At 37.1% G+C, this 24,338-nt stretch overlaps 1 protein-coding gene across 3 annotated transcripts in view; it reads right to left on the reverse strand.

The window, feature by feature from the left end:
- The window catches only part of KNTC1 (kinetochore associated 1), a 69,966-nt gene that overhangs the window by 41,127 nt on the left and 4,501 nt on the right, over positions 1-24,338 (reverse strand). For all 3 annotated transcript variants that reach the window (XM_070769476.1, XM_070769475.1, XM_019978017.2), the window contains 23 exons: positions 21,532-21,647; positions 20,604-20,682; positions 19,103-19,180; positions 17,568-17,602; positions 17,222-17,332; positions 16,152-16,245; positions 15,735-15,787; positions 15,406-15,521; positions 14,854-14,908; positions 14,232-14,330; positions 13,071-13,114; positions 12,900-12,965; positions 12,732-12,807; positions 7,971-8,096; positions 7,791-7,880; positions 7,352-7,405; positions 5,986-6,047; positions 3,017-3,128; positions 2,170-2,313; positions 1,928-1,984; positions 1,729-1,824; positions 606-722; positions 372-515 (listed from right to left, as the gene is read on the reverse strand). In XM_070769476.1, the coding sequence (XP_070625577.1) occupies positions 372-515; positions 606-722; positions 1,729-1,824; positions 1,928-1,984; positions 2,170-2,313; positions 3,017-3,128; positions 5,986-6,047; positions 7,352-7,405; positions 7,791-7,880; positions 7,971-8,096; positions 12,732-12,807; positions 12,900-12,965; positions 13,071-13,114; positions 14,232-14,330; positions 14,854-14,908; positions 15,406-15,521; positions 15,735-15,787; positions 16,152-16,245; positions 17,222-17,332; positions 17,568-17,602; positions 19,103-19,180; positions 20,604-20,682; positions 21,532-21,647 (2,024 nt within the window). The remainder of the gene's footprint in view (positions 1-371; positions 516-605; positions 723-1,728; positions 1,825-1,927; positions 1,985-2,169; positions 2,314-3,016; positions 3,129-5,985; positions 6,048-7,351; positions 7,406-7,790; positions 7,881-7,970; positions 8,097-12,731; positions 12,808-12,899; positions 12,966-13,070; positions 13,115-14,231; positions 14,331-14,853; positions 14,909-15,405; positions 15,522-15,734; positions 15,788-16,151; positions 16,246-17,221; positions 17,333-17,567; positions 17,603-19,102; positions 19,181-20,603; positions 20,683-21,531; positions 21,648-24,338) is intronic.

Genomic DNA, 24,338 nt, shown 5'->3' on the forward strand with positions numbered 1-24,338 from the left:
AAACCAACCCACACACACATAAATAAATACAGATAAACAGCTTTTATGGATATTTAAAAAACCAAAAACTTGTACTTAGCTATGAATGATGAACTACGGTCAACAGTGCAAAATTGCCAAAACCTTGGTCTTCACTTTTACATGGCGCAGAAAACTTTGTTCACACTTCTGTTATTTCACAACAGCCATTTGCAGAAAGTCCTAATATTATCCCATTGTGTCGAGGTTACCAGCCAATGAGTAGCAGAGTTAACTCACATTCTTAACAACAATATGCTGCACAAATCCTAATGTTAAGTATCCACATTCCTCAAAGAGTTAAACATTCAATACAACGACACACTGCACGGATCCAGGAAAAAAGAAGTTACCTCTATGTACAAAAGCAGAAGTTCCTCCTCCTGTAAGTCATGTTCATGCATGTAAACTCTTATGAATTTCTGGAAGATGGAAGGAATAAGCTCGGGGGCCAGCACTTTATCAAACATTCGGAATACAATGGTGGTTGTATCCTCCTGGATATCAAAATAAAGATGGCATAAATGCAAACTCTAGTCATGTTGACTGTGGTAAAATAATTCTGATAAATCTAGACTTTTACCTACCTTCTCAAAATCAGAGAGGGCTAATTTGCAGTTGTATTTCCTATGCAGTGTGATTAACTCTCGAAGGTTATTTACCAAAGTCCTTAACTGACATACTTCCTCCATGTTTTGATTATCCTTGTAAAACAAAAATGTTGAAGTTGTTACGGATATGAAATAAAAGTATGAGGGAAAGACAAATAACTTATGCCTTTAAATTTTGTATAAGTCTAACTAAAATTAACTAGTACAAATTAACAGATCAGAATCCAATAGAAATCTGAAATTTTTCTTTCTTAAAAAAAAATAGAAAAAACTATTAATACAGTGTAATATTTTTTCAGAACCCCAAATATACTTAGGTACACAAACATCATTTAGATGGTCCTCAATGTTCTGATCATATAGATGTAAAGCTATAGATTAAAACCAGATATAAAGCTATGACATTTCCTAAAGCTATATACAAGAAACAGAATTTTCAATTGATAAAAGGCAATTAGGGAAAAGAAAAAGAGGAAAAGCTCTCTTGTGGAAAAAACATATAATGATCAATATACTTTATAGATTATAACATAAAGATTATATGATATCAATATACTGCTTGCAACCTACAGAAAAAATTTTTATTTTATTCTTAATAGTATATGCTATGCTAAGTCGCTTCAGTCGTGTCCAACTGTGCAACCCCATAGACGGCAGCCCACCAGGCTCCCCCGTCCCTGGGATTCTCCAGGCAAGAACACTGGAGTGGGTTGCCATTTCCTTCTCCAAAAAAACTAATCCTAATGCATTATTAAGTTTTGCCCTTTTAAAGGACTATGAAATGCTACTAATGCATAAAATCCCAATTAGACTACTTAGGAGTATGTTTATATATTGTTTCCCTTTGGTTCAATAAAGAAAAACAATGCATTAGAACAGGTTGAAGTTGTGACAGAAACATTAGGATTTTCCTTTTTGTGGATTGTAAATGTACACAACAAAAGAACACACAGAAAGAAAATGTAATAGGCACATATGTCTAACTACAGAGATAAACTTTTTAATATAAATTAAATACTTTTGAACTGGGCTTCCCTGGAGGCTCAGATGGTAAAGAATCAAATGTTTTATTACTAAAAATTTCTTTTTTGTATCATACCAAGGAACTCCAACTCCAAGAGGATGCCAATCCCAACTCATTTTCTGCTGTAAAAAATACCTCTGCCAGTTGAAGCCCATTTTCTGGCCAGTTTGCCTTTAAAAAAATATTAGAGACCATTAAAAATAATGTTTTTATTTTCAAAACAAAATGGGGAGTACTTGAAATGTCTCTTTACTACTAAGTATACTGGTATTACCTTATCAGTTAATTCAAGGTTCCTGGCTGCTTGCTCCAACCATTTTGCAAGAATTTTCTGAAATAGATACATCATATAAAGTACAAATAGATAATCACTGAAATAATTTAAAACCTCCATGATAATCTTTCAAAAGAGATACTAAAATGAACTACCTGGTGTTAGCATGACTTAATCTTTAACCATATAAAGTAAAAAATAAAATTGAATCATCCAGAGTGGAAACACTGACAGCAACTTACCTGTCCTTCAGGTACAGTCTTTCTCACAAATGGGATCACATCATTTTTAAGCCATGGACAAAGCTTTTGCAGAGAGATTGGTGTAGAAATTGAGTTGAGCAAGTTCTCAAGCATTTTCACATCAAATCTGCTTTCAAAGTTTGCCTAAATCATAGAGTGAGAAACTAAGATTTATCTGATAAATTTAAACTGAGAGCCTCCCAAGAGGGAAAGACTTATTAGGAAGTCATCTCAAGAAATATTTTACTGATTTAATTGACCCTTAAAGCAAATGATTCATGTTGGTAGCCAAATTCCATGAAACCTCACGGCAGTGAGTACGAGTTAATAAATCGAGGCAGAGGAACTGGCAGAGATGCCTTTCTAAGGAAAACTTAACTGAAGGTGACAGCATAAGCCCTAACAAGCATGTGTCTTTAACAGCCTCACACCCAGATCCTGCTCTTCAGACCTAATATCCTATATCATTATTCAGGTGATTTAGAGCAGCAACTGTAACAGGCAACCCTTTACCACTATCTGAGCTGCAATATGACTACCTTCCCCACCATTAACAAAGAAGGTGTGAATAAACTGTGGCAATAAACTGTTTAATAGAATGTTACCTCTTGAGCTAAGTTTAGGACCCAACTAGACTCTGAGTAATGAGACAACGTAAGTTCCTATTTTATCATCATATTTCCTCTGAGTTAATATCATCAGAGAACGGTTTTCTCTATTTTATCAAACAGTCTGAAAACGCCTCATTGCCCAGTCATTCCTCCCACCTCATTTGTTTCCAACACTGATTCAATAACATCTCTAGGGAACTATAAAGCCATTCAGAAAAAAATGCAAAAGAAATTACCCGATGTCTCAGCCAGAGGTACTGTGCACAAACAAGGTTTCCTTCTCTTAGCTGTAAAAAAATATCCTTAAGGTCATCTTCATTATTCAGAAATTCAATCCAAGAACTACCACTGCAAAGTCAAAAAGAGGAAAGAAGCTAATAGTTTAAAAATATATATTAAAGTTATACAAGTGGATATCATTATGCATTTTAACTAGTTTTTTTCCTCAGAGTTAAAAAAAAATACCAAAGATTATACAATTAGTCTCCTTCTTATCCAGACCTATAGAATTCCTGTATTTCCCTCCCCAGAAGGCACAGCTCTTCTTATAGACCCTTTCTGAAATAATCACTACATATTCAAGCAACCATTTTAAATTTTAAATGAATGATTTCAATGAATTTTTAATATATACTGTTTATACTTGAAAAAATTCATTTAATATTATTTTGGCACTTGTACCAAATGAGCAAATATAGTTATTATTCTTTTTAAGGACTACATATGATTCCATGGCATGGATTTACTATAATCTAACTAGACCCCCCACAGGTGAACCTTAGGGTTATTTCCAGTCTTTTGCTATAATCAATAATGCTGTAGTGACTACCCAGTCTTAATTAAAGCTCAGAAATACAAGATGAATACTTCCTTAAAATGACAAAAAGACAATACTCTACAAGCCTGTGTCATGATTAAATAAGACAAAATAAGCATTTTCACTAACATCAGGACTAACAGAAGGATGTCTGTTTACCACCATTATTTAATAATGTCCTACAAGTATCAGTCAATGAAACTGGGCAAGAAATGAAAAAATGAAGCAAAATTATCATTATTTGCATATATAATAATATACTTGGAAAAAGCAAGATTAACTGAAATATTACTATAAGCAAAAAAAAAAAAGGAGTTCAATAAGGTAACTGATTTAAAAGTAATTTTAAAAAAACAATAGCTTCTATATTCTTTTGAGAATATGATACAGTTCCATTTATAATAGTAGGAAGAAAGAACAAAATTCACATAAAGTATACAAAATCTACATGAAGACAACTGAGTAGCTACCACTCAGGAATATAAGAAAAGAATAGAATGAGTAGGAAGACATGTGCGTGTGGGCTCAGTTGCTAAGCTGTGTCCGACTCTTGTGATCCCATGGACTGCAGCCCACCAGGCTCCTCTCTCCATGGGATTACCCAGGCAAGAATACTGGAGTGGGTTGCCATTTCCTCCTCCAAGGAAGACACATACTGTCGTTAAATATCAAGATTTGATATTGCAGATAGTGGTTCTCCCCAAATTGATCTTAGGTTCAGCACATTCCCATTTAAAAAATAATAAAAAATCCAACAAAAATAAGATTTTTAAAAAACTGAATAAGCTGATTCTGACTCTTTCATACAGAAAAGAGTAATCCCCCAAATTCTGGAAAATAAGCATAATGAGACTAGTCTATCAGTTAATAGGACACTTTAAAGCTACATTAATTAAAACTATTGGATACTGGTGAATGAATAGAGATGAGATCAAGTGAACACAATTATATTCCAGAAACTTAAACACACATGAGAATTTTAATATGTAATTAAGGTAACATTTTCAGTTAGCACTGAAAAGGTGGAATGTTTAATGATAGTACTGGAATAACTGAAGAGCCACAAGGAAAAAAATAAAGCTTCCTTCATTGTTAGTTTATCACGATAAATAAACTTATGTTTGAAGTAGCTATACTGCATATTTATAAATGCTTTCTTGGTGCACGTTAGTATATCTAATAGAATTAATTTCCAGAAATGAATTGCTAAGGCCAAAGGTACGTGCCTTTAAATCTGCCTTCCAAACGTTTCAAACCCAATGGATGATGTCAGTTCAGTCGCTCAGTCACGTCTGACTCTTTGCAACCCCATGGACTGTAGCACGCCAGGCTTCCCTATCCATCACCAACTCCCATAGCTTGCTCAAACTCATGTCCGTCGAGTCAGTGATGCCATCCAACCGTCTCATCTTCTGCCATCTTCCTTCTCCTCCTGCCTTCAGTCTTTCCCAGCAACAGGGTCTTTTTCAATGAGTCAGTTCTTCACATTAGATGGCCAAAGTACTGGAGTTTCAGCTTCAGCATCAGTCTTTCCAGTGAATACTCAGGACTGATTTCCTTTAGGATTGACTGGTTTGATCTCCCTGCAGCCCAAGGGACTCTCAAGAGTCTTCAACAACAACACAATTCAAAAGCATCAATTCTTCGGCACTCAGCTTTCTTTATAGTCTAGCTCTCACATCTATACATGACTACTGGAAAAACCTTAGCTTTAATTGGACGGACCTTTGTCAGAAAAGTAATGTCTCTGCTTTTTAATATGCTGTCTAGGTTGGTCATAGCTTTTCTTCCAAGGAGCAAGCGTCTTTTAATTTCATGGCTACAGTGATTTTGGAGCTCCCAAAAAATAGTCTCTGTTACCATTGTTTCCCCATCTATTTTCCATGAAGTGATGGGACCGGATGCCATGATCTTAGTTTTATCAATGTTGAGTTTTAGGCCAATTTTTTCACTCAACTCTTTCACTTTCATCAAGAGGCTCTTCAGTTCTTCTTCACTTTCTGCCATAAGAGTGGTGTCATCTGCACATCTGAGGTTATTGATGTTTCTCCCAGCAATCTTGATTCCAGCTTGTGCTTCATCCAGCCCAGCATTTCACATGATGTACTCTGCACATAAGTTAAATAAGCAGGGTAACAATATACAGCCTTGAGGACGCCTTTCCCAATTTGAAACCAGTCTGTTGTTCCATGTCTGGTTCTAACTGTTGCTTCTTGACCTGCATACGGATTTCTCAGGAGGCAGGTAAGGTGGTCTGCCTTACCTGGATGAGGTAGGAAGTGCCTAAAGTTTAGCAGGGAGGATAACATTTTCCATCATTCACTCCCTAGAAACACAAATTCATACAAAGCATTGCTGTATCTTTTATGACAGTCCAAATGTACACACCTGAATTTTTCTGGTCCAAATGCTCCATAAAAAGTAGTCAATTTTGCATGAGCCCTTAGTACCTAAAAATAAACCCAACAGTCTGAATATTGTGTGCAGTAACATTAAAATAAAAAACACCCAAAATTAGGCATTGTTTTAGAAATCTTGCGCATATTTTCCTTTTATCCTGCATTACAGGTCAATACCCCTAAATATGACTGCCTTTATTTAACACAAAACATAAAACTTGGACTGATGGAAACATTTCCAGTCACAGTCATTGCAATAAAACTGCAAAGAGGAAGGTATTTGTATATGAACTGTGCCTTTAAATCTGCCTTCCAAATGTTTCAATCCCAATGGATGATGTAGGAAGTGCCTAAAGCTTAGCAGGGAAAGTGTCTTTCAAAATCAATTAGTTTTCCCACTGATTTATAAATATGACCTTCTGGTAAAACCTAGCTGGATTATACTAAACATTTACTTTAAGATAAGAGTTAAAAATTATATAGATGGTCCCTGACATGCAATGGTTCAACTTAAGATTTTTTGACTTTATGATGGTGGAAAACCAATATGCATTCAATAGAAACCACACTTCAAATTTGGATCTCTTCCTGTGTTAATGACAATATACAAGACAATACTTTCTTATGCTGGGAAGAATTAAGAAGCTGTAGCTCCCCTTCAGCCTCATAATCCCAAACAACTGATACCCTTTCAACCATTTTGTGTTTTCACTTTCAGTACAGTATTCAATAAATTACATGAGCTATTTGACACTTTATTACAAAGTAGGCCTTAAGTCAGATGATTTTGCTCAACTCTAGCTAATGTAAGTCTCTGAGCACATTTAACGTAGGCGAAGCCAAACTACGATGTTCAGTTGGTTGGGTGTATTATACGTACTTTTCTTTATTTGCATGCGGCATGCAGGATCTTAGTTCCCCGAGCAGGGATGGAAGCTGTGCCCCCTGCATTGGGAGCACGGAGTCTTAACCACTGGACTGCCAGGAAAGTCCCTTAAATGTATTTTTCACTTATAATATTTTCAGCTTAATGATGGGTTGGTCAGGACATAACCCCATCATAAGTCTAAGAAGATCTGTATGTACATGTACACACACATATATTTTTTGACACCATCGTAACTATCATAATTTATAATTATTTGAGGTAGCAATCACTAAAAAAATACCTAAGAGGAAATATTTCATTTGATTTCAAAATAACCCTTAAGTACTATTATTAATCCCATTTTGCAATAAGGAAAAATGTATTAAAGTAACTTGCTCTTGAAAAAGTACAGACCTATCTTGAATTCAAAAGCATATTCTATTAGTACATTCATCCCCAAATTAACCTATAAATCTAATGCAATTACCTCTTTTAAGCCATCAGAATAGACAAGAACAGTTTTATCTTCTTTCTTCAAAAGCTAAGATGAATAAGAAACATAGTTAGAATATTGGCTATGTCAGGTTCTCCATTCTGTGAATTAAAGTAAAAAAATCATTTTTAAAAATTAAATTGCACTGAACTGAGATGAATAAAGAAATTATATATCTTAAAAATAATGCATTGCATGAAAACAGCTCACATTTTGCCCATATTACACCTTGATTTTAAGGAATTTAACTAGCAACAGTATTCAGTCAAAGATCAGTGAGAAGAACAATCTATAGCAAAAAATGGCATCACTTGGAAAAAATATGTATATTAAAAATGCACTTTAAAAACTGATATAAAAACAATTCAGCTTTCTGGAAATTATTTATTTTGTATAAGACAAACTAACATGAACAAACATTAGAAAAACTTACCCTGGTTTTGGCATAATTTAGCATTTCATGGGTGGTTTCATAGGTTATCCACTGAGCCTCCAAGCAGTAATTCATCACAAACTCATCATCCTGTTGCATGAATGCCAGACATGGTAAGGCAACACAATGCAGATCAGTCCATCAATCTGAATATTCCAGTATACAACAGGGAAAACATACCTGGATTTTATGTAGATTTTCCTTGGCTTCATTTACAAGTTTTTGCCATTTAGTCTGCTCACTGGTGTCCAGAGAACTCAAAGCTAGTTTCTCCAATATATCATTTGATTTTACTTTGTAAACAAGCTGTAATATAAACATGCCACATCAAGAAGTCTGAAGCAAAATAACACTTGTTGATGAAACCTTATGCTGTATACTAAAAAAAGAAAAAAGTGAGTATTCATGCAGTTCAAGAATAAGCATTGCGACTTTCCTGGTGGTCCAGTGGGTAAGACTCCGTGCTCCTAATGCAGGGGGCCTGGGTTCAATCCCTGGTCAGGGAACTAGATTCCACATACTGCAACTAAAGATCCCAAATGCCAAAACTAAGACCTGGTATAGCCAAGTAAATAAATAAAAATAAATATTAAAAAAAAAAAAAAAGCATTAAAGAAGGTAACACTTAGATAACTGAAAGGTAATCCAGATTGCAAAGTTACATAAATCATTTCTACTGAGTCCTCACTAGATGTGACCAGTAGTGTACTAAGAGCTTTATGTGAATTATCTCAGTGAATTCTCATAAAAACCTAAGTAAGCATTTGAACCTCATCATAATCCTATGGGTAAATACTAAGATCCCTATTGTATGGCTGAGAAAACTTAACTTGGGACTTCCCAAGTGCTCCGGTGGTTAAGAATTCACCTTCCAATGCAGGGGACTCAAGTTCAATGCCTGGTCAGGGAACTAAGATCCCTATGCCATGAGGCAACTAAGCCTTCACGGCACAACTAGAGAAGCCCATGAGCCACAGCTACTGAGCCTGCACACTCCAGAGCCTGTGCTCTACAAGCAGCCCCCATGTGCTGCAACTAGAGAAAACCAGCATGCTGCAGTGAAGACCCAGCACACCCAAAAGTAAATAAACAAACAGAACAAAAATTTCAAAACCCCTTCCAAAAAGCCTGAAACTCAAGAGAAGGTCTGAAATTATGCTGTCCAGAAGTTAATTGAGGGACTTCCCTGGTGATCTAGTGGCTAAGATTCGGTGCTGACAATGAAGGGGGCCGAGGTTTGATCCTGATCAAAGATCTAGATCCCAGATGCCACAACTAAGACTTCGCACACTGCAACCAAAGATCCCACATACTGCAACTAAAGACTGAAGACCCCGTGTGCTGCAACTACGATCCAGCACAGCCAAATTAATTAATTAAAAAAAATTTTTTTAATAAATGGAGCTCGTTTTTAGAAGATGACCACACAATTATGTTTCATGTCTAGTTTTCCATCAAAGGTTCTTTAGCTGCTAGATACAACTTGAATATAGACAAAGCCAAATTTTCAGGTTTCTTTTTTCTTTTAATTTTATTTAATTATCTTTTAGCCATGTGGCATGTGGTATCTGTTTCCCGACCAGGGATCAAACTAGAGCCTCCTGCTTTGAAAGCATGGAGTCTTAATCACTGGACTGCCAGGGAAGTACTTCAGGTTCCTTTCTTATAAACAAAATACCAATTTTAACGTGGGCTTTCTGGTTCCGAAAACTAAAAATGATATGTATACATGATGTACATATGAACACATGTACACCCATTTTTTTTATTAAAAGAGAAAAATAAAATAAAAAAGATATAAAAGAGTAGTTTCTCTAGTTCTGTGTCTCCAGTACCTGAAAACACCTTTCACTGGTTTTGATTTTTTGCTCTATTTACCTTTTTAAAAATTAGAAACTCTCAGATGTTTAACAAGATAATAATATAACAAATATTTGTATATCTATCACTCAAATAAAAAAAAATAAAGCACATTACTTGCAGGGTTAATAGTCAGCCGCCTGTTGCTCTGGCTAAGCCATGAGAAAATAGCCATGGGAAAAGAATAAAAGCAAAATATAGCAATACAGCATCACCCAAATAAAAGTACATCGGGTTGATCAGTTGGGGTTGTCACACCCTGCTAAGCTAAGGAAAAACATAGTGTGGACCTTGGAGTGCCGGGTCAGCGCAAGCTCAGAACACTGCTTGTACACACACTAAGATGTTTTCCCAAGGCATATTCAGGTCTATGACCTCCAGCTAGGTGATAGCCCTTGCACAAGAAAATAACAAAGATAGTTTAAAGTAATCAATAAAATGGGAGACATGACCAGGGACACAGAAGGCGGACTTCATGGTAACATAAAATACTTTCTGCTTGCCAAAACACTAAATAAAAGTGATGTGGCTCCAAGGAACAGGGCTCTTGACCCAAGAGGTCTTCAGTCTCCCAGTCCCATCTTTAAGACTTTAATTCTGTCTCTAGTTTCTTTTTCCCAAACTGTGCATTGACCACTTTCGATTCCCTACCTGCTGTGCTGGCCGCAGCAATTACTAATATAGTTTAAGATCCCATTCTCTTCTTCCAAACATGTCATCCTCCTTCCCTGAACTAGAAGTATCTGTTATCTTAATTTTGGTGCTTTTTATCCCATTAACTTACTTACTTCTTTACTCATATACACTTTTAAACAATAAATGGAATTAATTCTTTTGTGTGTTTTAAAATGCTATATTTAAAAACGTTTTAATTATTGGAGTATAGGTGATTAACAATGTGATAATTTCAGGTGTACAGCAAAATGATTCAGTTATACATATGCACTGCATCTACTCTTTTTCAAGTTCTTTTCCCATTTAGGTTGTTATGTAATATAAAAGGCTACATTTTTCCATTCCCTTTTTTAAAATTTGATTACGCCAGGTCTTTGTGGCACACGGGATCTTTAGCTACAGCACACAAGCTCTCAGTTGCAGCACGTGGGGATCTGGTTCCCTAACCACAATCAAACCCCGGCCCCTGCATTGGGATTACTGGAGTCCTAGCCACTGGATCAGTGGGGAAGTCCCCAATATGCTACATTTTTTAAACAACAAACACGTGGATATTCACCACCCACAAAGGAAATATTAGTTCTTCACTACCACTAGGCTCCCTCCTTCATTACTTACCACGACTTTTCAGGGGCTATCAATGAATTCCTAATCACCAAATTCAACAACTTTCAGTTTTTATGCTTGATTTTATCGGTAATATTTGCAACTGCTGATCACTCTCCACTCAACTTTTTGTCTTCTGGCCACGTCTCATGGCTTATGGGACCGTAGTTCCCCAACCAAGGATTGAACCTAGGCCCTCAGCAGTGAAAGCAAGAAGCCCTAACCACTGGACTGCCAGGGATTCTCCTCCCTAAACTTCAAAGTTTCTTCTTCCTTGGCTTCTTCAATTGCACATTTGTGTGGGTTTCTTCCCAAATGTGTTCATCGCCCTTCTTCCTCTATGTCCCATGTGGTGGTGCCCTGTACCTCATACTCAGATCTCTTCTGACTCTCCACATTCTCCTTGAGAGGTCTGAGCCATTCCCCTGTGTTATCCACCTCCAGATTCAGCTCAGATCACTCTCCAGGTTCCTATCAGAGAGCCTCATTTTATAAGATCCCTTACATGCAATGTTTTTTTAAACATAATTTTATTTATTTATTTATATTTTTTGGCTGTGCTAGGTCTTTGTTGCTGTGAGGGCTTTTCTCTAGTTGCGGTGAGTGGGGGCTACTCTGCATGGAACTGCAGTGGATTCTCTTGTTGGGGAGTGTGGGCCTTAGGGCACACAAGGCTTCAGTAGTTGCGGCTCCCCGGTTCCAGAGCACAGGCTCCATAGTTGTGGCACACGGGCTTAGGTGCATGTGGGATCTTCCCGGACCAGGGATTGAACCCATATCTCCTGCATTGGCAGTCAGATTCTTTACCACTGAGCCACTAGGGAAGTCACACATGCAATGTTCATAGGCAGAACCCTTTATATGTTATCCCTAACTCTTCCACAACACTCTTCATTTTAAGTCATATCATCACATTCCAACTAGTGTACTGAGCAGAGTCCTGCAAGTCCCTTCCCAACATTATCACCCTGTTTGATCACTGAGCCCCACTGCTTCTACCTTCTACACACCTCTCTTGGCCTTCCCTCCTGTATGTCTCTACCTCGCTGCACTGGCTCAGTCTTCCAACTGAGATACGGGTTCAATCCCATTATCAATTTCCCCTCTTTATACAGTGAAATTCTTAGTAGCTCCCTATCACCTGCAGAACAAAACCTAAATCCTCTGCAGTGCACACAAAGCCCTCTAGGCTCTGACCTTCTTCTCCATCATCTCCTTTTCTTTCTATGCACAATGAACCTATATGCTAGTCCTGACTAATTACTAGGAGTTTCTGGAAACCATAAGACTCCCTCACTTTCTTTCTTTTTAATATCTGTGTGAATTTCTTCTTAATAAGGGATGAATTTTTCTTTTTTAAGTTTTCACGGAACTTGTTACAATGTTGTTTCTGCTCCATGCTTTGGTGTTCCAGCCTCTAGGCATGAGGGATCCTAGCTCCCTGACTAGGAATCAAACCTGCAACCCCACCTGTTTTGGTTGGTGAAGCCCCAGCCACTGGTTTGCCAGGAAAGTCCCATCCCTCACTTTCTTCATGTGTCCTAATACTTAGAATTCCCTTCCTCTCCCAGGACTATCAGGAATATCTTCAAGATAAGACATAAAATTACCTCCTCCAGGAAGTCTTTCCACCCTACTTAAAAGTTCAGTATCTCCTTTGAATCCCTTACTCTATTTGGTCATATCTTAATTACAGGTCTGATCACACTAAATCTCAATCATGTTTTACCTGTTTGTCTCCTCAGCCGCTAGTACATGAAGAAATGCTTTCAATACATGAATGAATACATGAATAATTACCTCAACATCTAGTCCAAACTGAATGGCAAAGCTCTCAGCTTCAGCAAATCTGTGTTTGTGAAGTAACCGACTCAATCTGAAAAATTGAAAAGAAATTTCAGTAAAATTTTTATTAATCAGAGAAGTCAAGTCTTTCATTAAGGTAAGGCTTAGAAAAAAAGAAGTTACCTGTTTTCTGGTAAAGCCTCTGTAAGACATCTGAGTGCTAAAACGGAGACTGAGTCTTCAGACAAACTGAAAAAAACATTTTAATATTGACATTTGTCATTTAATATTAGTAAATAAGTTTTAACTATGCTGTTATTTAATGATGCATCTGATAAACAAAATGTGACCTACCTTGGATCATTTTTGAAAATTCCTTCCAGAAGGTATATGGTATCCTACAAGAGTAAAAACATGTTTAAAATTGAGAAATGCTATCAATTCACTTTATAGTTACTACAGTAACAACTGGTTTAGGCAGAAATTATCCATCAATGGATTCTAAAATTACCGGGAAAAACTGTTGAAGAAAAGAATATTCCCACAGTCTCAAAATAGTACCACAGAAATCACTTACTAATTATCAGGGGGAACGTATACCTTTACAAGGAAGAAATCTGGTAGATCTGCTTTAACCAAGTGATCAAATTTAACAGCACCAATAACAAGATGAGTAAACTTGAGTCCCTTAATGTGATCCAGTCAGGACACAACATCACCTATGCAGGATCCTGGCCAGAAAAGCTTAGCACAAATCTAATCATGACGAGGCTGACAGATCCAAATGGAGGAACATTCAACCATTCTACTAGTACTCAAGAAAATGTGTCGGAAAAGACCAAAATAAGACTAGGGAAGTTTTAGAGATTAAAGTAAACCACCATGTGACCACAACAACAAAATTCAATTTGTGATGCTTGACTGAATCCTAGGTCAGGAAAAAAAAAAGTTCTCAAGTAATTGGCACTATTGGTAAAATTTGAATTTGGATGGCATATTTCACAATAATATTGCATTAATGTTAAATGTTGTGAGTGTGATGACTATGTTTTAGAAGAATGGCTTGACTCTTTAGGAGATACCTGCTGAAATTAGAGATGAGAGGTTATGATGTCTGAAAGTAATTTCCAAATGGTTTGGAAAAAATACAGGGCATATGTATAAAAAAGAGATGAAACATAGTAAGAAAAAACTTTTTTAGGATAACAGTTAAAAAATAAGTAAAAAGTGATAACCTCTCCCAAATTAACAATTATTTATATTCCCTGTGAACAGACAAGAAAACTGAATATGCAATTGACTGATGTCTTAGTCAATTAATTTTCTTGTCTTTTTAAATGAAAACCGACCTCCTACAAATAAATGTAGCTCAAGACCTATGATAACAATAAATATAGTTATAAACCTGAGATCTATCCAGGTATTCCACTAGGTTCCACTCATTCTTGACTCAGTTATTCTTAATTGTTTTTGCTGTTGTTGCTATAAAGTAGTTCAAAATACATGTCAGCTTACCGTGCTAATTCCTGTTTGCACCAGAGAAGAAATACCAGATACTTCCAAAGAATACAGTATTTCCATCGCAGGTAATGAACAGACCACAAGGTTTTTCATCTAAGAAAAACAAGACAGCTATGAATTTCTTAGGTCAGTATAAACCTCTAAGCACAAGATAGCACTTACAATCCAGGACATAGATGAAAACATTTGATACAAAGTTAATTGAAAAAATAAGTAAATCTGTTACTGTATCATTTAAAGGTTACATATAAAATTATATCCTATCCCATCTTCTAAATCTGCTACCTGGAGTCCATTTTACAATTTGAACCTAAGGCGAATGTAATTTGGAAGACAAATGTAAACGTAAGGCAAATGTAATTCCTCAGTGTCAGAACTATGAAGTATCACTATAATAAGCATTTTCTTATGGAAATGCTCCAATTAAAGTATGGAACAGAGATTTATACTTTGTTTTTTAGATGAGAAAAAAGAGCTCTGCAGGGTTATTTCTGATCTGTCAAGTACCTGTGTGAACTAAGAGCTAATATATTTCAAGACTACTTAACAACTAGTTTTGTATTAATGCTATTTCTAACACATAATATGGACAAATGTGAAATAAATTCTCCCAAACCTTCTTATTAGTAGTAGTTGTTAGAGCCACTAATTTGAGATTTGTAATCCCTTGCCTGAAAGAGAAAAGAAGGTTTAAGTGAATCACATAAGCCAGTTGCTAGATATAAGCTAAGTCAAAGTGATATCCTTGTATAAAAATTTATTCACACAGAAGATAATGAATTTGACTTCTCAGTGTTTATGGCCTAGACTGACACTCTTTCTAACACATTCATTTGGAGCTTTTTGCGTAACCCATTTGTCCTTAATGGCTAATAATGAAATGGTCTTTACCCTGTCAGTCTGTTCACAGTGTTATTTGTAATGTAACACATAATGGGGCTTCCCTGGTGGCTCAGCTGGTAAAGAATCTGCCTGCAATGAGGGAGACCTAGGTTTGATCCCTGGGTTGGGAAGATTCCCTGGAGAAGGGAAGGCTACCCACTCCAGTATTCTGGTCTGGAGAATTCCATGGATTGTACAGACCACGGGGTAGCAAAGATCTGATCAGAACCAGGCAAGAAACCTGGTTCTAACAGAAGGGAAATCAATGTTGAGTGTCATAATGTACCAGGTGACTGATGAAGGTGACTCTGCTTCTGTAGTGAGAAGAAACTCTTCTACATGAAGGACAGGCCAGTTCCATATGGGAGTTAGGGTGTAAATATCCCATAAGCTCAACACGTTCTGCAAAAGAGACATTTCATTGACACATCCTCTTAATGGCTAAAAATTTACATTTGGGAATCTATCTTTTGATATGTAACTGAAATAAAGTACATTACACAAGACAGTAATTCACCCCAGCTAAAGTCCTTGTCTTGGTAAAGTTTAACAACATTTCCACTGTTAAATATAAAACCAAGTGAAAATACTTAAGGCGAAATATCAGAAACATACATCAGTATCAAGAACAAAAAGTAGGTTGTCTATTAGCTGGAACTTCTTTGCACCTACAAAAGAGAAAGCAAGGTGTGTAAGGCCTTCGTTTCTGGGTTATGTATCGCCATATTTAAGACAGTAAACTAACATACTTATGAAGAGGCAGAAGTGCACTTAAACAAGAAGTTTCCATTCCCATTTATTTCCTCCCCTCTACTTTTCTGGATGACTACTAAAACAAAAAACCTCCCAAAATGAAGAGTAACAACAGCAATGCTCCAAGAAGTCAAATATGCAGACAATCATAGACTAATAAGCTGGCTTGTTCGCAAGAGTTATTTGCTAAAATGGGCCACATGCTAGACTTAGCATATTGACATGAAAATAACAACTCACTTTCAATTACCAAAAGTAGTTTCATTAACTTATTTTTACCTTTGATAATCTCTGAATCAATAACACTCTTAACTGTCATCCCTTTCCTGGAAGAATCTGGCTCCCATTTTGAGAGTGCACAACTGCCAGTTCCCTACAGAAGTGAAAACAGTATGTCAATTACAAACTTGGTTTCAGACCCAAGTTCTCTTCCAGGTAGAAACATCAAAGTTGTACATGTGACTAATTTCAAAATATATTTATATATATTCAAGCTCAGCTAGCTGTTATCATCCTGTTCCTCTCTTAGTTTTCAAGAGAACAGAATGAAAAGAAAAGTGAACTCCTACCACATGAACATTTAACAAGGAGCAGGCACGTTCAGGCAACTTAGAGACACCAGATAAGCTTTAAGACTTCCTCTAGAATTATGAGATAAATACAGTGCTTGATGAAGTACTGTCATTAAAATAATTACTATTTGAAAAAAATTCATAAATATTCATTTCAAATTATTTGATGCCCGATGAAATACTGAACAGGATACACTCACTAGATAGGGAAAAATACCTGCTTAATATATAAATTTGGCAAGCAAACATGTTGTAAATGCTGTAATAATATAATTCAATATAGAATTTTTGCCTACTCCACGAATATGATATTAGATGTTTTGTTTGCTGCTGTTGCACTCATAGCTGAAGTGAAAAGTGAAAGTGTTAGTTGCTCAACTCTTTGCAACCCCATGGACTATATAGCCCATCAGGCTCCTCTCCATGAAATTCTCCAGGTAAGAATACTGGAAGTCATTCCCTTCTTGTGCGGATCTTCTGGACCCAGGGATCGAATCCAGGTCTCCTGTATTACAGGCAGATTCTTTACCATCTGAGCCACCTGGGAAGCCCTAACTTAAAGACATGCTAAATGTCAGGTAGAGATTAGTGAAAATAAAGATGCAATAGTTTTTCCCATGTAGAAACTTAGTTAACTCTATTGAGTTAATTTCATGAAATTTTCTAATTTCCCTGTTTCTGCTATACACTACAAATTCACAATTTTACCAAAACTATGTTTTAATGAAGAAATGTTTCAGAAAAAGAAATTTGAAATTTTATAAAAAAAAGAATTACCCCAATTATCACAGGGATTTCGCTTGCTAAATCACCAGCCACAAGATTGAGACAACCGAGAGTATGATAATTCTCAGTAGAAATAAAGCTGGACTTGATTTGTCCTTGTAACTGCAAGATTTAAAAAAATAAGAATGTTATATATATGCTCCATAGTCCAAACTCCTTGGAAAGATTGATAAAAATCAGTTAAATCAACAGTTACAAATGTATCTTTTAATGGGAATGTCATTAAAATGTTTTATTATGCTAATTCCCCCAAATCAACCATTAGACAATTATGCAGAAACACTTTCCTAAACTGGCATTTAAGTTTTAAGAAGACAGTGTGGTCTTGTCTTCTTACCTTCTTAGCTGTATCGAAGTCTGCCTTTTCAATCGCTGCATGAAAAAGACAAAGTAGGCTAAATTTATAGTATGACATAAAATACATACAAGTCTCCCCTTTTGTGTCAAGATGAAATTATATACAATCTAGTGAGAAGAACAACTGGTCAGAAATTAATAAAGTGCTGGTGACTTTTCAGTTTTGCCCTTGACCAAAGAAATAAACTGTGATGGCATGTTGTACTCAGGGCACCTGCCAGCGTGTCTTATATCCTTATAGGGCCTCTCCACACGTTCACGCACCACGGTTCTTCCTACTCAGCGTCTTCTCCCTGTCCCAACTCTCCTAGTCAAGCTCTGAAGTGCTACCTGTGATGTCCTCAACACTTTGCACTCCCTTTTGGAAGAGCAGTTTCACTTGTCCAGCTCCTTCATCAAACTTAGAGAACTGTGTACCTTAAATCTCCTCATAGCCCCAGCATCTGGCACATCCTTAGCACATGTGTGCAAGCATGCTCAATCGCTTCAGTTGGGTCCGACTCTTTGTGACCTTTGTGACCCTGGCACTGTAGCCCATCAGGTTCCTCTGTTCATGGGATTCTCCAGGCATACATACTGGAGTGGGTTTCCATGCCCTCCTCCAGGGGATCTTCCCACCCAGGGATTGAATTCTTATCTCCTATGTCTCCTGCATTGGCAGGTGGGTTCCTTACCACTAGTGCCACCTGAGAAGCCTTCTTAGCACATAGTAGATCTTTAAAAAAAAAAAAAATTGTTGAATACATGCCTAGAATCAATTCCTCAATCTCTGCCAGCTCAGAGGGATATAAGATCCACACAATTCACTAACACACTCGAGATTACTGCTCTGTATTATTAATTATTAATGCAATCATTTCAGTTTACAGGTTCATTCATTTCAACAAAAAGCATTTATTACTATGTTAGCATATCGCCCGTCTCTCCGACTAAGTTGTAAAGTCCTTGAAGGCTATAAATAAATAGTTCTTCAGATTCTGTTGCAGCCCTAACTTGGAGAATAAGTATATTACGAATACTCAAAGTATGCCCAGTATCAAAGAATGGAGTTACACTAAAATATTCTCGAAGAGACTATGTTAAAATTACTTGGAAAACACATAAGAAATATTGCTGTGGGGCTTCCTTGGTGACTCAACGGTAAAGACTATGCCTGCCAATGCAGGAGACACAGGTTCAATTCCTGGTTTGGGAAGATCCCACATGCTGAGAAGCAACTAAGCCTGTGCACCACAACATTGGGCCTGTGCTCTACAGCTGAGGAACTGCAACTACTGAAGCCCATGCCCCCTTAGAGCCTGTGTTCCACAGGAAAAGAAGCCACAACAATGAAAAGCCTGCACATCGCGACAGGAGAGCAGAATTCCTGATCTCTGTAAATAGAGAAAGCACACGCTCACCAACAAAGACCCAGTGAAAACAAAAAATTAATAAAATTATTGATAAAAAAAAGAGCCCTTTGCTCAAAAAAAAATTCGCTGCAAATCAGTAATAAGAAAATAATACATTACTTACCTTGTTGAATTTTTACAAGCTGAAGGTTCGTAATATAAAAAAGTCCATTGTTTGTAAGCAGCAGCATATAATAGGTATCTATTAAAATAAAATCAAGCCAGCTTCTTTAAAAGGCACATCAATAAAAAATTTAAATCAGAGTCTGGACCTAGCTTAAAAATATGTCCATTTGCTCATTTAAAGTCTAATAACCAAATAATATAGTAGCAACACAGATAAAAGTTATTTATAGAGAGTTGGTAAATTATCTGTAAAAGCAAAATTACTTCTTAGAAACTTTTATAAACCAAACTTCATTCACCAGAAAAAAATAATCTCAGCTACATCAAAATAAAGGCCAGTTAACGTTTGTTAATCCCACTGCTGGGCATACACACTGAGGAAACCAGAAGGGAAAGAGACACGTGTACCCCAATGTTCATCGCAGCACTGTTTATAATAGCCAGGACTTGGAAACAACCTGGATGTCCATCAGCAGATGAATGGATAAGAAAGCTATGGTACATATACACAATGGAGTATTACTCAGCCATTAAAAAGAATACATTTGAATCAGTTCTAATGAGGTGGATGAAACTGGAGCCTATTATACAGAGTGAAGTAAGCCAGAAGGAAAAACATAAATACAGTATACTAACGCATATATATGGAATTTAGAAAGATGGTAACGATAACCCTGTATACGAGACAGCAAAAGAGACACTGATGTATAGAACAGTCTTATGGACTCTGTGGGAGAGGGAGAGGGTGGGAAGATTTGGGAGAATGGCATTGAAACATGTAAAATATCATGTATGAAACGAGATGCCAGTCCAGGTTCAATGCACGATACTGGATGCTTGGGGCTGCTGCACTGGGACGACCCAGAGGGATGGTATGGGGAGGGAGGAGGGAGGAGGGTTCAGGATGGGGAACACATGTATACCTGTGGTGGATTCATTTTGATATTTGGCAAAACTAATACAATTATGTAAAGTTTAAAAATAAAATAAAATTAATTTTAAAAAATTAAAAAAAAAAAAAGAAGTATAATAAATATACTAAAATCCATAACAACATTTTAAAAGAATATTATGTATCCTTAATTATCTATAGAACTCTTAAAACTATAAAAAAGTTTAGGATATATTATTTAAGAAGAGTTAACATTTAAGCCTCTGAAAAGATCTAAAATAAACTTTTTTTTAAAACAATATTAATTGCACCCCAAAAGTTTAACTTTGTGTAAGTGCTAGTCACTCAGTTGTGTCCCACTCTTTGTGACCCCATGGACTATATCCCGCCAGGCTCCTCTGTCCACAGGGATTCTCCAGGCAAGAATACTGGAGTGGGTTGATTTCCTCCTCCAGGGGATCGAACCCAGGTCTCCTGCATTGCAGGCGGATTCTTTACCAACTGAGCCACCTAGTGCAAATTAATTTACCTAATATATTAAGTACAAATCTGATTTTTTGACTGAACATTATTAAGAAGATATTAAAAAAGAAATTTAAAAACTTACCTTCGCTTGAACTATCTTTCTCAATAACAAGATTCCGGTAAGTACACTGATTTTCATCGTTAGCTTTCTGAACAAATGCCTAATTACAAATTAATATCAAATGATAAGATTAAACCCAGAAAAATACAATCAAAGATTATTTTCTTTAAACTCGAGGGTTATCAATTATCATTAGCAATAATTTTACCTATATCCCAAACATTTTAGTCTTGAAATGGAAAACTGTTATGGACAAGTATACAGTCTTCAAACTGTAATTTTTCCATTTTGCACTTATGTCATGTTTTGTGGATTAAAAAATGTTGCCTGCCATTTCAGCAAACAAAGGATGCTGCAGCCACATCCAGCCATGAGGGAACTCAGGATGGAGATGAACAGGCTGCCCACTGGCCAGCCCTCAGCCACGGCAGCTACTCCCACGTGTACACGGAAGGGACTCTGGATGGGGAAGTGCCTGATACTGGCCCTGGGTGGTAAAGGTGCACATATCAAGGAATGATTTCAGTGAGCCCACTCTTGCATCTTCCCATACATAGAAAACACTAAATTCATTAACCTGAGATACCTGATTTTCTTTAGTTAACAGTACTCTTTTGATGTTCCAACTATATGGTCTGTCTTGCAAAACTCCTATATATCCTAGCTCCTCTCTTACTTCTTCAGAGCAGTCCCTCAGAGCTATCTTGAGAGACTGCCCCCTGGGCTTAAAGTTCTCAGAAAGTCCACCCAAAAAAACGTAATTCTCAACTTTCAGGTTATGCATTTTTTTCAGTTTCTAAGCTATGATTCTTAAATTCAACGTTAAGAAGCATTATTCTTGTAATTTAAAACACAAATCAAGCAAAGCTTTGCTAGAGTTTTTAGCTAAGAGATAGTTCAGAATTTAGATAATGAAGATGAAAAACATAACAAGGTAACAAGCTCTTACATTGGTGAGTAATGTTAGCTTTGACGTTACATGAATAAGATGTAGGTTGCCACTTCTCTCCCCAACCAAAAGAAACTTTCCTTCTTGACACAGGCCAACTACATCCACTTCAGTATCTGAAAATTTCAAATCAAAGTTATGCCAAGCTTCCTCCAAAAATGCTTATTTTCAATACAAAGAATCGCAAATTTTGTTATTAAAAGTCAACGATTTAAGAAGCTTCTTTTAAATATTTCAGGAAAGTAGTGATTAATGGCAAAAGGAATGCTACTGACTCTTAGTCAATAAATATTTGCTGAGCACTGATAGGCTAAGCATTGCTCAAGGCCTTTTGTATACATCTGAGAATATTACCAAGAGTCCCATCTTCATGGAACTCAAATGCTAAGGCAGAAATAGATGATAAACAGTCAGCATAACAATCTAATTATATGACACAAACAAAGGTGATGCAGAGGAGGGAAACAGAGCTCTGAAGAGCCATGTGGTATTAATTGGTGTGCTCAGGACAGCTCCCTTTGTCAGATCTGAACAAAAATTTGAAGGAGGTGAGAAAGTTATTGTTTGCACAAAAGCAAGAAGGCCAGGGGGAAGTGAAGACTGAAAGGGGAAGACTAAGACAAAAGGCAGTAGAAAGTAAATTGTTTATAACTAAAATTATTTACTAGTAATATCTGTACACAGAGTACTATATGTAGACAGAGTTTCACTTTCCATTGGTGAAACTGAATCTTGTGGCCCCATCAGGGTAGATATGCTAAGATTACACAAAATATGGGTTTTCCTCCTACATGTTGAGATCAAGATTTTATTCTCATGTGCATACCTTCTAATTCCTTTTCAGCTAAGTTTTGTTTTAAAATAATTCATTAATTTTTCAGCTCTTCTCACAAAAACACTTCAATTTCTCTCAATTCAGTTCAGTTTAGTCGCTCAGTCGTGTCCGACTCTTTGCGACCCCATGAATCGCAGCACGCCAGGCCTCCCTGTCCATCACCAACTCCCGGAGTTCACTCAGACTCACGTCCATCGAGTCAGTGATGCCATCCAGCCATCTCATCCTCTGTCGTCCCCTTCTCCTCTTGCCCCCAATCTCTCCCAGCATCAGAGTCTTTTCCAGTGAATCAACTCTTTGCATGAGGTGGCCAAAGTACTGGAGTTTCAGCTTTAGCATTCCTGTCAAAGAAATCCCAGGGCTGATCTCCTTCAGAATGGACTGCTTGGATCTCCTTGCAGTCCAAGGGACTCTCAAGAGTCTTCTCCAACACCACAGTTCAAAAGCATCAATTCTTCGGCGCTCACCCTTCTTCACAGTCCAGCTCTCACATCCATACATGACCACAGGAAAAACCATAGCCTTGACTAGACGAAACTTTGTTGGCAAAGTAATGTCTCTGCTTTTTAATATGCTATCTAGGTTGGTCATAACTTTCCTTCCAAGGAGTAAGCGTCTTTTAATTTCATGGCTGCAGTCACCATCTGCAGTGATTTTGGAGCCCAGAAAAATAAAGTCTGACACTGTTTCCCCACCTATTTCCCATGAAGTGATGGGACCAGATGCCATGATCTTCGTTTTCTGAATGTTGAGCTTTAAGCCAACTTTTTCACTCTCCTCTTTCACTTTCATCAAGAGGCTTTTTAGTTCCTCTTCACTTTCTGCCATAAGGGTGGTGTCATCTGCATATTTGAAGTTATTGATATTTCTCCTGGCAATCTTGATTCCAGCTTGTGCTTCTTCCAGCCCAGTGTTTCTCATGATGTACTCTGCATTTAAGTTAAATAAGCAGGGTGACAATATACAGCCTTAACGTACTCCTTTTCCTATTTGGAACCAGTCTGTTGTTCCATGTCCAGTTCTAACTGTTGCTTCCTGACCTGCATACAGATTTCTCAAGAGGCAGGTCAGGTGGTCTGGTATTCCCATCTCTTGAAGAATTTTCCACAGTTTATGGTGATCCACACAGTCAAAGGCTTTGGCATAGTCAATAAAGCAGAAATAGATGTTTTTCTGGAACTCTCTGGCTTTTTCCATGATCCAGCGGATGTTGGCAATTTGATCTCTGGTTCCTCTGCCTTTTCTAAAACCAGCTTGAACATCAGGAAGTTCACGGTTTACATATTGCTGAAGCCTGGCTTGGAGAATTTTGAGTATTACTTTACCAGCGTGTGAGATGAGTGCAACTGTGCAGTAGTTTGAGCATTCTTTGGCATTGCCTTTCTTTGAGACTGGAATGAAAACTGACCTTTTCCAGTCCTGTGGCCACTGTTGAGTTTTCCAAAATTGCTGGCATCTTGAGTGCAGTACTTTCACAGCAGCATCTTTCAGGATTTGAAATAGCTCCACTGGAATTCCATCACCTCCTCTAGCTTTGTTCCTAGTGATGCTTTCTAAGGCCCACTTGACTTCACATTCAGGATGTCTGGCTCTAGGTCAGTGATCACATCATCGTAATTATCTGGGTCGTGAAGATCTTTTTTGTACAGTTCTTCTGTGTATTCTTGCCACCTTTTCTTGATATCTTCTGCTTCTGTTAGGTCCATACCATTTCTGTCCTTTATCGAGCCCATCTTTGCATGAAATGTTCCCTTGGTATCTCTAATTTTCTTGAAGAGATCTCTAGTCTTTCCCATTCTGTTGTTTTCCTCTATTTCTTTGCATTGATCGCTGAGGAAGGCTTTCTTATCTCTTCTTGCTATTCTTTGGAACTCTGCATTCAGATACTTTCTCCTTTGCTTTTCTCTTCTCTTCTTTTCACAGCTATTTGTAAGACCTCCCCAGACAGCCATTTTGCTTTTTTGCATTTCTT

Source organism: Bos indicus, chromosome 17 (assembly GCF_029378745.1).
Source record: "Bos indicus isolate NIAB-ARS_2022 breed Sahiwal x Tharparkar chromosome 17, NIAB-ARS_B.indTharparkar_mat_pri_1.0, whole genome shotgun sequence".
Lineage (NCBI taxonomy): Eukaryota > Metazoa > Chordata > Mammalia > Artiodactyla > Bovidae > Bos > Bos indicus.